At 45.2% G+C, this 17474-nt stretch overlaps 1 protein-coding gene across 1 annotated transcript in view; it reads right to left on the reverse strand.

Moving 5' to 3' along the window:
• LOC144148870 (peptidase M20 domain-containing protein 2-like) overlaps positions 1-17179 on the reverse strand; it is a 38883-nt gene extending 21704 nt beyond the window's left edge. Inside the window, exons 1-3 of the mRNA XM_077680391.1 lie at positions 17082-17179; positions 12351-12656; positions 9498-9643 (exon numbers count right to left, since the gene is read on the reverse strand). Coding sequence (XP_077536517.1) covers positions 9498-9643; positions 12351-12579 — 375 coding nt within the window. The 5' untranslated portion in view covers positions 12580-12656; positions 17082-17179. The remainder of the gene's footprint in view (positions 1-9497; positions 9644-12350; positions 12657-17081) is intronic.
• Between the last annotated feature and the right edge of the window lie 295 nt (positions 17180-17474).

Consider the following 17474-nt stretch of genomic DNA (forward strand, 5'->3'; position numbering starts at 1 on the left):
GCGAGAATGCTTTTCACCTTTCATCGTTTCTCTGGAATGGCCAGAATGCGCGTCTGGCCGATAGAATTGTTCACTGCCGAGGAAAGGTTGTTGGAAAAAACTGTCTGGTGTGGGGGGGGGGGGGGAGTTGCGCTCGCTGCGAGGTCAATCGAAGTGTCGATTGATTGATTATAGGGTTTAACGCGCCGGCGCAACGCAGGTGATGAGGCGCGCCGTAGTGGAGGGCTCCGGATTAATTTTGACCGCCTGGGGATCTTTAACGTGCGCCGAAATCTCGTACACACGGGCGTTTTTGCTTTTCGCCTCCACCTGAAAAGCAGCCGCCGCGGCTGGTGATCGAACCCGCGACGTCGTGCTCAGCAGCGCAACTTCTTAGCCACTGAGCCACCGCGGCGGGTTCATCCGAAGTGTCACCGGCTATGAATACGGCTGAGCGCGCCGCTGTGTCTCGGTATGCTGTACTGCTCAAAGTTAGAGTACGCATGCAGTTCGTCACGGCGCGGTCTGGGAGTCGACGGGAATGGGTCGAAGGGAGTGCCAGGACCTTTTGTATTGCACGCGTCGTGTTGACAAAGGACAGGAATTTCGTCATTGTTGGGCATACTTTTGTCGCATGCGGTATGGACAATACCTGAGAGAGGCCGCTGGAACGTGGACGGCCAGCGTTCAGAGTTACTTTAGTTGGTTGGTTTCAACCTGTGCTTTTATTTCCTGTGCTTTTCCCTTATGCGTATCTAACCACAGCAACTGATTTGTGCGTCGTGTCAACATATTTGGATATTTTCGGTTGTTTACTTTATCTACTACCCTGATTGTGTTCGGTATACTTTGTAATTCTTGCGCGTAGATTTCATGTGTGACTACAGTGCTGACTTTTATTTTTTATTTTTCTTGACTAAAACTTGTATTGTGAACCTTGCAGCCATTACTTGTTCTGTTATGTTTTGTTACTCGCAAATTTGGGCTGTATGATCTGCAAAGCTTACTCAATTACTCTTACAAAGCTTACTCAAAGCTTACTCAAAGCTTACCCCCTTACTCAATTCCCTGCGCAGGGCCTGTAAGGCATTTTAGATAACCTGCAATATTGTAATAACCATTCATTAAACGCCTATGTATTGCTCCTTTCGACACAGTTCTTTATGCAAGAATTTTAATTGTGTGCCTGCATGTAACTTTCTATCTGCACATCTCAAGCGCAGTAACCTTACTGCGCATTCGTAAAACCGAAGTTGAAAGTGCCATATGTACCAAAAATCGCAGTTAGACATGTCTGGAGTTTTTCCGGTTCTCCCCAAAAAAATTTGTCTAGGAGCGTTTCTGTGGATCCATTTTATTTCAACATAATCTGCTGCCGGCAAGGCTCCTATTCGTATAATATACGTAGTTTGGTGTGAGTTTTAAATTTCACACTTTATTTCGCCTCGGGATTATCCGACACCACACTTTTATTTAAAAAATGAAATGTAACGTTAATGTAACGACACATTCCAATGTTCGAAGTGGAGCTGGAACACGTGCCTTTCGCAATAAAGGAACTTGTAACGGTAACTCGTTTCAAAATTGGGAAGGAACGAGGAACGAGTTTTCTTTCCTGTTTTAGAGTAACGTGTACAACACTGGTCTGAAGTATATTTGCTGACTTTACTGCATGATCAATAAATATTTCTTCCAGTCGATATTGAAAAAAAAAACATAAAATGAATACAACATAATCGAGGAACGATTCTCAATAAAGAATGACAGGAGAAATCGTTTCAAGGAAGTCGAGTGCATTTATATTAGGCTGTGTTTATATGCCGTCCGACAGTATTGTATGCACTCCACTGAAGTGCGCCCACCGGCGTTGTTTCGATTAAAAATGTCCCGCCTGGATGTATACAGTGCCTAGAATGTACTAGGCACTGTAGTCTGGCACTGCTTCGCCTTCCATTAACGCACCTAAGGTGAACGAATCTAACATAACCTAACGAACAGAAAAAAATTGAAGACACCGAAAACTAACCTGAGCTGCGAAAATTACAATAAAATATGAAGATGTAAAAAATAATAAGCAGAGAACCGACAAAGACTCCTGGGTTATAAGGTTAAATGGATCTTTTTTCTAGTACCGGTCCTCCAAGCAGCCGCCACGGCGAACTGAAATTAGTCGTAAGGCACTTCCCCCCCAGAGTCGGGCTTTCGCAGAACCTGTGCACAAGATATCTTCGGGCTGCAGTGCCTCCCGCACCCACGTGTCACCTGCGCTATTCACGTGAATGTAGCAGGTGCACGCTCGCGTGACCAATCTGCAGTGGCCGGAGCGCGCCTTTTTCTTCACTTTTTTTTTTTTTTTTCATTTTCGTTGCTCCCTCACTGGTAACCAAGTGATCGCAGGGTGGTCAGCCTCAAAAATTTTCGCCCCTTTCTTTTGAACGCCTTTTTTTGTGTGCACGTACGGATTCGCTGGGAACTGTCCGAAAAGAGGAAACAAAAACGTACAGCCCTAGGAAGCATAACCGCTCCCTAAGCAGCAAGCTGAGGGGCGCCTTTTTGTTTATTTCACCTGAGGCTACTGCCAAGAATGGCGTACCGGCAGTCCGCGCATGCGCAGATCGCTACTGGTAAAAGGTCCATTAGCCAGTGTTTAAGGTGTGGTAATGTATTTTTATGTAGTTTTCTCTAAATGAGCTTCACAAACATTCGGTTACCTGAAAAAAAATGCAGAAAATCGTATGAAAATATTTATGTAGGCTGAACTGTCACGCTAAAATGAATTTGCAAACACTGTTGTCGCTAGCTTTTTCGCAGACAAGCCTATAGGATATTGTCGTGGAGGAAAAACGGTCCTTTTTGGAAAGCTCGTACGGGTTGTGCTCGCAAATACCACTCATTCCCGTATTAGGGATTTCTGGTTGCACGCGTACTTTCATTTCATTTTAATTCTTCGCCCAAGCCTTCACCCATTCCCTCCCCACCCTCGTCTTTAGGTTTCAATCTCCCCCGGATTCCTTTTCCACTCATATTCTTTTCGGTTTCCCTTGAAAACCTTACAGGCCTCTGAAGCCTCACTGCATTGATGCAAAAAAAAGCTATACGGTCACCATGAGCTCACACAACCTCAATTACGCAACAAAAAAACACCCGAACTTGAAGCCGCTGAGGACACAATGTCCAGGTATCGTTGGCGCCTGTCCACCCATCGAGGAACAAGCTTGCTGGCTACACCTTTTCGCGCGTGGGGTCTTGCCGACTGCGCCTCCCCTCCAGGAATCGCTCTTTTTTCGCCTTCTGTCGCCCCACCGGAAATTGCCTCTTCAAGTCGTGCATATAATAGACACCCCAGATAAACATCGCTTTCTTCCATTATAAAAAAGAAAAAAATTGAATAGGCTGGTTTGGCGAGAGCTGAGACAGTCGTCTTCATGAGAAAAACAAGTGACACACCCCTCTGTTTACCAAGGGGGCTGGTAGATGAATAGGAGAAATCCTGAAAATTACCAATAAATATAGTTATCAAATGAACTAGAAATGTGCTCGGAATTGCGATTTTATAATACTTTCTTATTGAATGTATTGGCTGGGCTCACTCTAAGCGTGTGTGTAAGGAGTAGAACCACCTTTACCACTGTGATGTTAATGGATTGTTTCAGGAGGAGCGGCTTTGTGTTCCTTGTATTAAAACTGCGACTGGCAAGTACTCATAACATCGATTGGGATAAAACTCCCTGCGATTATATAGCCGCTTGATCCGTCAAGCGTCATTCATTCGTTTCAGGGTAATTACGAGAAGTAAAGAAACTGCGCAGGGCGTAGTGACATAGCAATCGTATCGCACCGTGATTTCTTCCCGAGATACAGAACTACAGAAGCTTCGTAGGAATGTTGGCTTCGTCGCAAAGCATATTCTGCTGAACGATCCCGCTTACGGGCCGCGACAACAGGAAATGAAGTCGAGTGAGCCATATACAGCTTCCCGCAAAATAAAGATCACTGCCACCTAATTCTCACATAAAACATAATAATTGCCATCGTTGATCGGCTCATGAATCAATCATTCAAATTATTTGACTAATTAAATTGATTGATTGATTGATTGATTGATTGATTGATTGATTGATTGATTGATTGATTGATTGATTGATTGATTGATTGATTGATTGATTGATTGATTGATTGATTGATTGATTGATTGATTGATTGATTGATCAAAACATTGTTATTCGGATATGGGGAAAATTCTCCTTGATTAATAAAATGCCGTCGGGGTCGAAGCCCCTTAGGGGGTCGGGCTGTCGGCGTCCCGTGTCATCGTTGTCGTCGTATCATGTAGTCACGGCACTAAAACACCGGGACACTCGTTTTCCAATTCCTCGCGCTAGAACGTAACGCATACTAAACGAACGCCCCGGGACACTCGGTATACAGGGCTTCGCGCCAGAACGTTTTATCTCCGTCGTCAAAAACTCCTACTAAAAACACACCGTGACACTCGCTTTCCAACGACTCGCGCTAGGACGCTTCGTGCTTCAAAGACACGAGACTTACAGCAAAGCTGTATATCATACCCCCGAACGGTTTCATCTCCGTAGGCAAAGCCGCCAAGCCGCCGAGAATACACATACAGTCGTATACCCTTCGCCCCTCCGCAGGTTTCACGTTAGTGAAGATGGCCCGGGACTAGTTTGCTAATCATGCGCTGGTCCAACCTTCGACTCCGCGTCCTTTAAATGTACGTGTACAGAATATAACATGCAGAAACGGCCTCTACAGAAGGTTTTGTACCAAAAAGCCTTTGTCCAAACGTTGAAATGTTCGATGAAACGGCCGCCGGGAGTTCGATAAAATGGCGTTTGATAAATTGCCGGGAACAATTTCGCAATCCGCCCACCTGCTCTCTCCCTTTTTTATTTGTCATGATTATTTTTCCCGTGAGTGCGGGTTAAGTAGTTTTAAACATTCCCCGAAGGTAATTTGAAAAATCTCCATTTTCTGCCCCAGTATCGCGACACAAGGAAGAAATCGAGAAGCTCGCTCTGGGAATTCGAAAACTTTAGGGGGGCGAGGAACCAACAATTTATGCTCTGCAGGGCTGAAATTTTACCTGTGAGTGCGCTTTAAGTAGTTTTAGGTATTTCGCGAAGGCCTTTTTAAAAATCTTTCTGTGCAGCACTAGTATAACCGCTAGTATTGCGAAACAAATCAGAAATCAAGGGCCCCTTATGGAAAACTTTAGGTGTGTGAGGAACCGGTAATTAATGCTTTACACTGCTCTAATTTTCGCCGCGGGTGCGCTTGAAGTAATTCTAGGTATTTCAAGAAGGCCTTTTGAAAAACCTGCTTCCGTTCGAGAGCTACGATTTTTTTTTGCTCCCTCCCATTCAGTTACGCTCGCCGTCGACGGCTGCCGCCGAGGAGGGCGCTAGGCGTCTTCGGAGGCGCGTGTCCCCGAAAGTTGGGGATGAGAGGAGGCGGAGGAAGAATAAGAGGAGGAAATACTTCTATTCAGATTTCTGAACGGCCCACCGGGCGGCGCAGGGCAGTGGTTCTGTCACTGGAACCCATATGCACATCACGCCGCCCGTGCTCTGTCTACAAGCTGAAGCTGGGTAGGCAGAGAGTGAGTAGACAGCGGCCTCTCCCATTGCACTTGTTTGGGTAGTTGACGGGAAGAGAGGAGGGTGCTCAGGTCTAAAGTCCCACACCCTTAATATGTCGCGGAGTGTTCCAACTACTGAACAAAATTAACATTCAGCGTCGCAGCGATTCGGGTGCATTAAGTGAAGACGCGTCGGGTGTGGGAAGGAGCCGCATTGTATGAGCCGTAGGGTAGTCTCTGGAAATGTCAGGGTAAGGCGAGGATAGGGTCTCCCTGAAGGCGATTATTCTGGGTTATGTCCCTGAACGTAACAAGCGGGTGACTGTTTTCGTGCAGCTCCATTGCCTGGGGGGTAAAAGCGCTGGCTTGTTGGTGGGAGTATTTGTTGCGCTCCATGGAAGCGTGAGCGGCCGTCCCGATGGGCTGAATGAAATCGGTTGGGGAAGTAGGTTTTTAGCGCACGGAATGCGCGGGATACCAACCCGGACTGGTAATTGCGATAGGATTGTTGGGAATCGGTGACTACCTTTTCGAACCCCTGTTTCAGTAAGAGCCAAAGCGTTGGTTGCCTCTTCTGCTGCCGTCATTTCTTTGGTCTTGAGTGAGGCACACGCAAGGAGATTGGTTCTGGATGTAGCCACAATTATTGCGTATAGCTGCCCTCGATGTTGGGAAGCGTCTGTGTAGATAACTGCATAATCCCCGCCGAGGGTGGTGTTGACCTCTTGGGTCCGTGCTTGTCAGCGACCCTCGTTGTGTGAAGGGTTCATATTTCCATGCAAAGGGGAGCCTCTTTCGTTGTTGTCGCCAAGAGTCCGAGAGTACATCACGCGGTGTGACAATCTCTGCTGCCCAGCCAATCATAGGAAGGATTCGGCGAACCACTGCAGGTCTGCTCAATCGGAGCTTCTGGTTAGAAAGATGGCCCTCTATAAGCTCTTTTACCGTGTTGTGGGCCCCCATCCTAAGAATCCTCTTCGTGGACGCACTCATGGGAAGACGAATGGCCAGCTCAACCGCTTTTATAATCACTATATCAGCATCTTTTTGTTATCACTGCTGAGAAGAAGACTGGGGTTGACGCAACTGATTCTGGAGAGGACAAAAGCTTGAATTAATCGAAAGGTATCGGCTTCCTTCACGCGTCGTTCCTTGGTGGCAACTCGCCTGATCATGTGTATGATTTTATTGATGCTGTATATGAAGTGCTGCAAGGATGCGTCACTCTTGGTGTTGGGGTGGAGATGTAGGCCCAGGATCTTGATGCTGGGCCTTGGAATGATGGCCTCGTCGTCAAGGAGTAGTTGAATATCTTCCATGATGTGGCGTTTGCCATGAGGGCAGAAGACAAGTATCTCTAATTTTTGTGCTGAATACTGGAGGTCATAGGCTTTCGCACATTGGCGTTCTAGAAGACAGATGGCATGCGTTTGTGTGAGCGTGTTTTAATTTCTGTAACTCCTTGCGCATGCGCAAGGCACTCGCACGGCTGCTACACCTGCCGTGGGCGAAGCGCACAGCGGCGCGATAGGTCGCGTGACGATACCACGTGGCATTAAGCGAGAATGCAGGTGGTAAACGCGCAGACGTGGTTGGTGAGTGCACCACCTGTGTTCCCGTCTCCGCGTGCGCTCATAGCTGAATCGGTAAACTACGAGCTCTCGCAATGAAACGCTATGAGTTCCAAGCTCGATTCCTGGCGGTGCCAGTCACTTCTTTCATTTGTTCGCTGGAGTTTTCTGTTGACACCAATGGTCGCGAAAGAACCCTTGGGGGGTAGAGGTAAAAAGCTTTGCTTTAAAATGGACACGCCCTACGTTACCGTGATCTAGTGGACAGAAGAAAACTGGGAGTGGGATTTCTAGTCAATAAAAGCTTAGTTGGCAACATAGAAGAATACTATAGCAATAACTAAAGGGCAGCAGGTCTTGTAATTAGGCTCAATAAGAGTTTCAAGCTCAAAGTGGTACAGGGCTATGCCCCCACATCCAGCCACGACGACCAGGTAGTGGAATATTTCTATGTAGATATCGAATCGGCAATGGCTAAAGTAAAAACACCGTATACCGTAGTTATGGGGGACTTCAATGCTAAAGAAGGCAAGAATCAGCCTGGACACAAGGCAGTTGGGAACTATGGTCTGGGCTGTAGAAATAGCAGGGGGGGACCTACTAGTTGCGTTTCCAGAACGGAATAACCTACGCATAATGAATACCTTCTGTAAACGGCAGAGCCGGATATGGACGTGGAAGAGCCCGAATGGGGACCATAGAAATGAAATACACCTCATATGCGATAACCCTGGCGTCGTCAAGGATGTGGAAGTGCTCGGAAGGGAAAGGTGTAGTGACCACCGTATGGTAAGATCTGTAATTAAGCTAGATTTGAGAAGGGACCGTAACAAGATAGTACGAAAGTAGCCGGTTAATGAGCTAACAGTAAGGTGTAACTTAGAACAATTCAGGATCGCACTGCAGAACCGATATTCAGCTCTTACCGAGGAAGCCGAGCTTACGACACAGGAAGCCAGCTACAACCTTACACGCATTATCACGAAGTGTGCAGTAAAAATCGGGGCACGATGGCTAGATAGGATACTGGTAAACGTTCCCAGGAGAGGAAAAATCTAATTAAGAAATGACAATCTCCCTCCCAGCTGACAGAATATAACCAACGGAGCATTCAAAGTTAATCAATAAACGTAAGACAGCTGAAATACGGCAGTATAATATGGAGAGGATCGAATACGCTGTAAAGAACGGAGAGAGCCTCAAAGCAGTAAAGAGGTGTCTTGGCGTGGGAAGAAATCAGATGTATGTATTTAAAGACAAGCAAGGCAATGTCATCACAAATCGGGATAACATAGTCACAGTGGCCGAGGAGTTCTGTAGGGATCTGTAAAGTATCCAGGACATTCAGGATAATTCCGAACGAGAAAGTAGTTCAGAGGAGATAGACATCCTACCAGTAACAACCGAAGAACTAAGGAAGGCTTTGAAAGAAATGGAAGGGGGCAAAGCACGTGGTGATGATCATACTAAGGGGGTTCAACTTAAATTGAGAATGGCTCAGAGGGCAAAGCAGCGGAACATGATAGGTGTAACGCTAAGGGACAAGAAGAGAGCGGAGTGGGTGAGGGAACAAACGCGTGTAAAGGGCGTACTAGTAGAAATTAAGAAGAAATTTACGTGGGCAGGGCATGTAATGCGAAGGCAAGATATGCGTTGGTCATTAAGGGTAACAGAGTGGATCCCTAGAGAAGGCAAGCGTACAGGGAGCGGCAGAAAGTTTGATCGGCAAATGAGATCAAGAAGTCTGCAGGAATATATTGGTCACAGTTTTCACAGGATGGGGGTAATTGGACAATAATCGGAGAGACCTTTGACCTGCAGTGGTCTTAGATAGGCTGGTGATGATGATGTTGATGATGACACTGAATTGGTGGGGTGTTGACCCCCTTGGGGTGTATAATACAGCTTTCACACCACATTACTTTCGGACATGAAAAGGAGGTTTTACGGGCTCTTTTAAAAGTGACATAACACAAACACGCCAAATAAGCCGAAAATTCAGTAGGTTGACTTGGCACGTGACAGAGGCATCAATATGGTAGTACGTATACCGCGCAGGAGTGGTTTAAAATTGAGCCCGCTTAAAAGTACACATTTCTGTGCTGCACAAGCATAACACAATGGAGAGCAAGGGCCACGGCAGTATCCGTACATCTCATCTCGTCTGTTCAATCAAGCCACCTACACTAGCTTTTCCTTAACCTGCCAACAATAGGCAATACTGTGCCAAAGTAACACTGATTCATGAAGCGATACAGAATTCTGGTGATGTCATATACGGAAGTAAAAATTTTCCCAAACAACACTGCATGTTACACCAACAACAAAAGATTGTTGAAGGCACTTGCCTTCCCGCGTGTGCGATTGCATTTCGTCATTGCCTCCTTGACAGCCAGGGCGGCTCCAATGGAAGCCTCCGCAATGAGGTTGTGACCGCAGCCATGGCCAATGTCTGGAAGTGCGTCGTACTCACACAGCAACGCGATGCAGGGCCCTGCGCCACATTTCACATGCACTGAACATTCCTGGCTAAAGAACCATGCTTCAAGCGTACAAAGAAGCGTACCTAATATAATATACGCTTCAGAATATTTTGTAACCACGCTTTATTTCAATATAGACACGTTAAGCTTTTCATGGCGTTGTAATGAGGGTAGCTTGACACTTGAAGCCGATACGTTCCTTTTATTGCGAGTTATGCATTATAAGTAATTTGTGGTGACTTCTATCCGCAATATTAGCTACGCTGGGCATTTTTCAATATAGTTGATAACATGGTAAAACTCTGAACTTTGTTTTCTACTTTGCTGGCGGTGAATCCTCGTAGCAAAACTCTTGTACACTGCACCGACGTCCATTTTGAAAACAACACGATGACCCATAACAAAGTTTGATCACGGAACAAGTATAACAGGAAGATATGCGCTCAGATGATGATAGTATGCTATAAAAATAGTAGTGAGGATTGCGAGAAAGAACCACTGTTGATCTGGCACACAATATACTGCACTAATGATTGTATACTTCTCATTTCTTAAGCGCGGTGCATTATTAATTAAATGGATATGACCAGGAACAGCAAATAGTATGATGTTACGGGGGCGCAAATACACTCAATCGTGTCTCAATCTGGGAAGGGGATTTTACTTTCAGCATTACCCTCAACGTGGCTGGGTTTGAGAAGTATGGTTTGTTTTTATGTGGTATAAACAAGACATCAAGCTAGAAGCTAAAGCAGAAGTTTAAAGATATAAAAAACATGAATTTTTTGAAAACGGTTTTCTTACACATTGAACCTGCCAAAAAATTCGCAATAATCGTCAAGTTCAAGTTTGTTTATTTCACTTCGTGAAAAACACGTTAGGAAAGATACAAAAGAGGTCTGGAAATGAAAACCCCAATGTTCGAAAAAGGCGCATTCCTTTGTGGAACATTTTTAACGTAAAAATTTACACCATCTTCCCTCGAGGGGCACCATGGGGTAGATGCGACGCATCGGGGGTTTCCGTTGCGTTTCAGCTATGTTAGCGTGTCTATTGTTGTTGTGAAGGAAAGTTTGACATCCACCGAAATGCAGCCATACGGCTACAAAGGAAAGCTATACAGCTTTCTCAGAAACTTCGCAGTTAAAGAAAAGTTCGTCCTGGTCCAGGATTCGAACCCGGGACCACTGCTTAACCGGAGCAGCCGCTCGACCAACTGAGCTAACCAGGAGGCTAGTCGTTAGTAGCGCGAAAGCGAATTGATCGACAACTCGAAGTGAAGGACAGGTGTTAATCGACCACATTTAGGGGAAATCCCCAAGGTTTAGGGGAAACTCCACCTTGGGGATTTCCCCTAAATCTGGTCGATTAACACCATTGTTGTTGTGTGTCCATATTTCACGCAGCATGTTCACCCGCGATGCGTCGCGTGTACCTCATGGTTCCCCTCGCGGGAAGATGGTGTATATTTTATCGGGGTGGCCGGTGGTTGTTACGGTTGCGCCGACCATCGCGATAACAGACCTGTTAGTCTCCATTCAAATCCTCCGTGGTCATCGGAGGATGTCATCGGCGGAGCGGCGGCGGAACGACTGAGCGGAGCGGCGCAGTTACCGCGTTTATATGCAGCGGAATGAGAGAGAGCAGCGCATAGCAGCGCATGCGCATGTGTTAACCGAGCGCAAGCTGCGCGCTAACCCGCACCCACGCACAGCTGGCACGGCGACGGAGCGAGCGCCGGCGAGCGCTAACACGCAGATGGAGCTGCAGTGATAGCGGCGCTAGCGCGCAGCTGGCGCGGCGAGGAGAATGGGGCAGGGATCCTTACTGCCGGACGACGCCGGAGGGACAAGGCGAGTGAAAGAGATGCGTCGCATCTAAAACAAACACAAGCAAATGAATCCAGCGGCTTACTTACACTACCGTCATACCACGTGTGAGGTTTGCGCGTGCTGAGCTTGCCCCTAGGTGCGCTTTCAAACAATTATGCTTTGCGGGTTTCACTAGAAGCGGTCCATACTACATTTGCGGCACCCCTTTTTGGTTTGGTCGGTCTAGTGGGGAGTCGGGTGAAGTGAGGTTTTGCTGAGCTAATCAGGAGCCGATTGAAACTAGAAGCATCGTTTAGACCGGCGCCCGCTGGCGGATCCTGCTGTACGAGCTGTTGCCATAGTTTCCGTTATGTCTGCAGTGCGTATACTGTATTTGTTTATTGAAACCAAAAATGGATACGCTCAAAAGTTTGTTAAAATGTCCATACATTGAATGTGAGTGAATATGCTCTGGGAATTTTATGTTAAGTCTTCTCTTTATCCTACGTAGTTCACGCAGACGTTCCATCTACGTAGTCTTCAGTCTACGTTTACACTAATTTGGCAAGCCTACCCGAGACTACGCTGAGTTCGAGTAACAAAATACACCTTCGTTAAAGAAAAACATTAGCAAATTTTGGGCCTTTTTTATTTCTCGTTCGAAAAACGCAGCCCATATGATACCCAAGCTGGTGAATGTTTCGAAAAAATTACAAAAACGAGTCCATTTGAAGCCCACGATGTTGCTCGTAGTGATCCGCTCTCTGTAATGCTTTCGAAAATCGCTCTTCTTCGAATCTTGTTCCCATCTTCCCCGCCCACACCACCAATAGGTGTTGTGTAAAGATATACCAGGAAGCATATTCATTTTCGCGACAGTCCATTTCACATACAATGCAAAACCTACCATCCGACCCTTCTGGGGCATGAAATTCTGCCTTGAATGCGGTCTCCAGCAGGTAGCCGCGCTCCACTCGGAAGCCGTGACGCTCTAGGAAGCCAGTCAGCAGTTCGTGTGCTTGCTTCTCTTTGAGGGCCAGTTCCGGGTGAGACCACAAAAATGAGCTCAGCTGTGCCAGGTCGTCAGACTGGCGCTCGATCGCATCATTCACAACGTCCTTCAGGTCACCGGACATGATGCTCTTCTGTTCAGGAACTTTTGCACCCCAGCAACGTCCTTTTTCGATGATAGCCGCAGCGTCTTTTGCTGGTCCTGGAAATACATCATCCAAGCTGTGGGTGCCAAACATAGAAAAAGTAGCTGAGTTTCTGCTAAATTCGTGTCATTTGTCGGCGAAAGACGATAGTCTTCTGCCTCCTTTCCAAAATAAATGAATATCTTTTATCCCCGGCCACTTCTCATGCTCTTCCCCTCCCATTCTGCTTCTTCCAAAATAAACACTATGCAGGTTTGGTCAACTGAATTAAATTTTTTCCTGGTTCCACTGCTCGCGCGCCATGTATTTGAAGCATGATTTGCTGTTGATCTTTTAATGCAACTCCGAGGTATAGGCTTGGAGTTGAGGTCCTTTTTGTAATTTTGGTGAGAACAGTGTTTAAGAAGCTCAAGAATGACCCTAGTATTTCGAAATGCTTACAGTTGTTGCAGGAAGCCCCACCATCTCATAAGTAACATTTTAATGGCGAGTTGTGATAACGTAGCACAATCTCTCGGTAATTTCGGAGATCTCTCGTCCCAGCAGTGGGAAAACTTTCTCCTATGGAGACCCGAACAAAAATTTACATTCTCGCTGCGTGCATAAGAAATCGGTATCGCAGCGCCCGTTTCGAGCTGCAATAACCTACGTAGAACAATAGAGTGACACTCGAACACAAACACTGGTGACGAAGCATCTTCTGTTCTCAACGCTGCATCCCTGTCTTCCAAACGGCTCTGTTTGTGCAACGTCCTTTGTAAGTTTTCCGAGAGCACGTTTATCTCGCCACGTGTGAATCTAATATAGGTTAGGTGGAGATCACGTGTCATTTGCCGTAGGAACCGTACATAAAAACCCCTCGGGCATGTGCCTAGCCAAATGGACAATGTGGGCTGGTGAGGAAGAATTGAGTAACGTAAGGGTGGTTGTTTCTGTACTTGAAAAATGGCGTTTTGTAGCACAACAAGCAATCTTTAGAAAACAACAAGCACAACAAGTAATCATTAGCCACTCGCCGCAATATATCTCTTGTATGCCTCTGTCATAAATACGTAAATAGTACTAAAATGACCAGACTTCCTATTGAACTACCCTCCTACTTATCAACTAGACTACACAACCAGCTTATCTTTTCGGGCATGTACGGTAAAACAAACTTTTTTAGCGCATCCTCATTGCCTCGAGCCATCACGTTGTGGAGTGATCTTCCCGATAACTTGGTATTAGACCCCAACCCAGTTTGCTTCCGCAACAAATCGGTCTTGCACTTCAGTTGATAACTTAAGATCTTAGTACTTTGTTCATGATTGTATATGGTATTTTTTGTGCTCTGCGCAAGTTCTTTTGCTATTCATTCTGCCCACTGATCTTTCTTGGTTCATTTTTGTTTGTAAAACGCTATCTAAACAATCTGTTCAGATTTCCTGTAAGCGCTGCTATGACATTTCCTGTTTGTTATGCTACATTGTTTTGTCACGACCAGTTACAGATATTGTATAGTTTTTTAATGCTATGTGCCGTGACTTGACTTTATGTGGTTCGGTGATTATATGTCATGTTTCACTTATAGATATTTAGTTCTAGTTTCCGTGTTATGTTTCGCGCTTGCTTCCTGGCTCCTTTTACGCAGTTACTTGTGGTATTTGTTAAATTTGTACTCATGCCTTTGTTAGCCCCGCTTACTCAATGCCCTCGCCAAGGGCCTGTAACGTATCTGTAAATAGATAAATAAATAAATCTGCTATAAACAAAATACATGTGCCCCTTCAACAAAAACTAGTGTTTTAGTGCTACGCGTAGCGCTACAAAGTGCAATCCTTTCCCGTGAGCAACATAATTGTTTCACAATTTTCTCTAGAGTGGCTTTCTCTTGAAGGAGAGTCTCCAAGAATGAAAGCCAACACCTCTTCAATAGGGTGCGTCATGTACACAAAGATTGTTTATTTAAAGGTGGTTTGTACCAGATAAATCCTGTTTATTAGTCTTGAAATATTCCCAATTGATTTTGTAGGTGTAATACCAGGCATGCTATTAGCAATTTGCTGAACGAATAAATATTTTTGTGCCGGAATACCTGAACGCTTTTACAAACCAGATCAAGCTTTCCTAGACATGTCGCAACCGTACAGCCACACTGAATGTAGATGTAAAATTATCAATGTGCAAGATTTATTAATTGAGTCGAGGTTACGAACCTAGAATTTCCGGCAGCGTTTATGATATTTGGCAATCTAGGTCCCTAGTTCAATTGTGACACTTAAAGAGCTACCACGCGAGTTAAACTCCCGTGACGAAATACTTCACCTAACAATCGTCACACACCTTTGCCTACGAAGATTGGATTCATTACACTGCCAGACGCCGCGCACTGAGAAAGTACAGGTTCCGCTGAAATGGTTTAAACTGGATCTCGTAGAGGAATTTCATATTCCGCGAATTACTGGCCCTAAGGGAGTACACCTATGTAGATGGAACTCACTGTACACTGATAATGCTTGCTATGGGCCAGCTGAGGCAAGATGGAAAGTTATTTACGAATCCATGTCCCTATTTTGGGAAACCGGCATATCGTTAGCCTGAGCAACAATGGATTAACCAAACATGTTTTTCCTGCTTTTCCACACTCTTGTTCATATAGCTGTCTCAAATTGCGGGCCTTATTGGGTTACGGGAGGAATCCAAATTATCTGGAGCGAATGGTCGAATCACGTGAGTAGTGACAGTGCGACGGGGCATTCTCGTTTTCGTGCACTGAAACGCTGCGGCCAACGCTTTTTATAGATTCTGAAGGGGTAAATGTGTGTTCGACAAGAACGTGAATACGAAATTGTGGACTTTGCGTTCCTTCCCAATTTTTATAATAACGCACCTTGGTGCGCATCATGGCCGTCAACGGCGGAATTAATTGGTTCCAGGCCCTTTCAGGCTGCTCGTGGTAAGTACAGTGTTCACGCCATCTAATTTCGCAGAGTGCAACTATTTGCAGTGAACAGTCCATAGAAGAAAAACGTTACAGTTTCAGTGCCTGAATAAGCATGTAAACAATCTATTTTTCAGGAGCCGCATTACCGTACTTTTGATTGCATTTCTCCGCCGACCAATTGTCGAGGACCAGACGCTGCAAAGCAAACGTGGCAGGGCGCACAGCTGTTGAGCAAGCTCGCGGAGTTGACATGCGGTATTGTGGGCTTTACAACTTGCCCGGGTTACGTCGTTGCTGTCATCTGGTGATAAAGAAGACCTCTTAAAATTATGAGAGATTTTTTTGTACAGTGTAGCTATGGCGTAGGATTATTGTCAGTAACAGTATTGTGTGCATGTGAGATTTATAATATTAGATGCAATTAGAATATTCGATTTGACTTGTACGTAGGTTTTCTTGAACGGACAAGAGTACTACATTGGAGAACGCAATTCCGGTACCGCTCGTCCTCTTGTACTATACTCAGAAAAACACGTCTGCTTAAATCGGCGTTCTAGTTCTTGGTTTTATAATTTTTCTCATTCTGGTACAAGTCTTACTCATGAATCGGCTTGGAATTGGGAATTCTCGCATCACATAACTATTCCAATACCTGCTGAGATAATTAAGATAGATGCGGAAAATCAAATATGAGAGTTAGTAAAAGAAAGGTAGATAGGTGCTAGAAATTTAAGAAACAAAGAGAGAAAAGGAAAAATTTTCAAACTGCAAAACTACAGTCTTCGCAATTGTATGGGCCGCAAATATGCACTAAGAAAGCACATAATACTTTGGTGCCTGTTATCAGAAATCAGGGACGAATTGCTCTAACATCTCTTTGACTATCCCAGCGAGGTGGCCGAAAACAAAAGTAGGGCCTGCATTGAAAGTGTAAATTTATGTTGCTGAATTAGATTATCAAGCTTCCGACGTCTAATCTCTAACGTACTTGGAACAGCGACCTGCAGTACAAATGCAATAGCGATGGAAGCGGATTCGTTGACTATCCGCATACATGAGAAACGAAGGATAAGATTGTAATTTATATATAATCCGCAGTATTAGACATATTGCTCGCGCCATTTAGCAATAAAAATTAGGGTCTGCAAGAAACATAAAAAAGCCAGATCCTTGTTTGTGCTTGGTTTTCACCTGTATTTCAGCGATGAGGCCTTCTAGACGCTGTCAAATTTACACATTTGTATTAAAATATTTTATTAACCGGTAATTGTAGAATAGGGTAATTAACTATCTTGCTGATTGCTTTTCGTTATCTGCTCGAAGAAAATTATTATCGGATGTCGCACTATGAGACCCACACGGATGGGTACCCTGTAGCCGTAATAATACTGCGAACCAGCTCTTTTGATGTTCCGACGTTGTAAGCGATTATCGTAGCGTGTATATCGTCACTTACGATCTTTTTCACAGGAAAGAATTTTTGCGAACAGCTCGAGTAACCTACACAAATGACAAGAGATACGCGTAGAGCGTAATACAATGCGAAAAGGTGACCCACCTACTATAGGACGGGGCTTCAGATCGCTCTCTTGTGGTGATCGTTTCAATGCTCCTTACGATGCAAAACAGCACGGAATGCGATTAGGCAGAGCTTTCCGTTGCACTCGCTCGGCACACAAATGAAGCTAACGGAAACATTTGCCGACTAGGTGGGTGTGTTGTATGAAAAAAAAATATTCCGTACAAAATGTGATCCCGGGAAACAGGTAAAAAAAATAAAGTACTAGCAATGGACATGACAGCCGTGTTCGGAGGGATTCAGGTAACAGCTGCACACTGCGTCCCTGAACTCGTGGCCTGTATTAAAATATCGCAATCAAAAGAAGCCGCGAAAGGGAGGTTTGTTTGATGAGTTAGGTACGTTTAGTATTGCGGCAAACCTCAATTCAAA

This window comes from Haemaphysalis longicornis, unplaced genomic scaffold (genome assembly GCF_048455015.1).
Source record: "Haemaphysalis longicornis isolate Haplotype H1 unplaced genomic scaffold, Haemaphysalis longicornis Haplotype H1 scaffold_8, whole genome shotgun sequence".
NCBI classification, from domain to species: Eukaryota; Metazoa; Arthropoda; class Arachnida; order Ixodida; family Ixodidae; genus Haemaphysalis; species Haemaphysalis longicornis.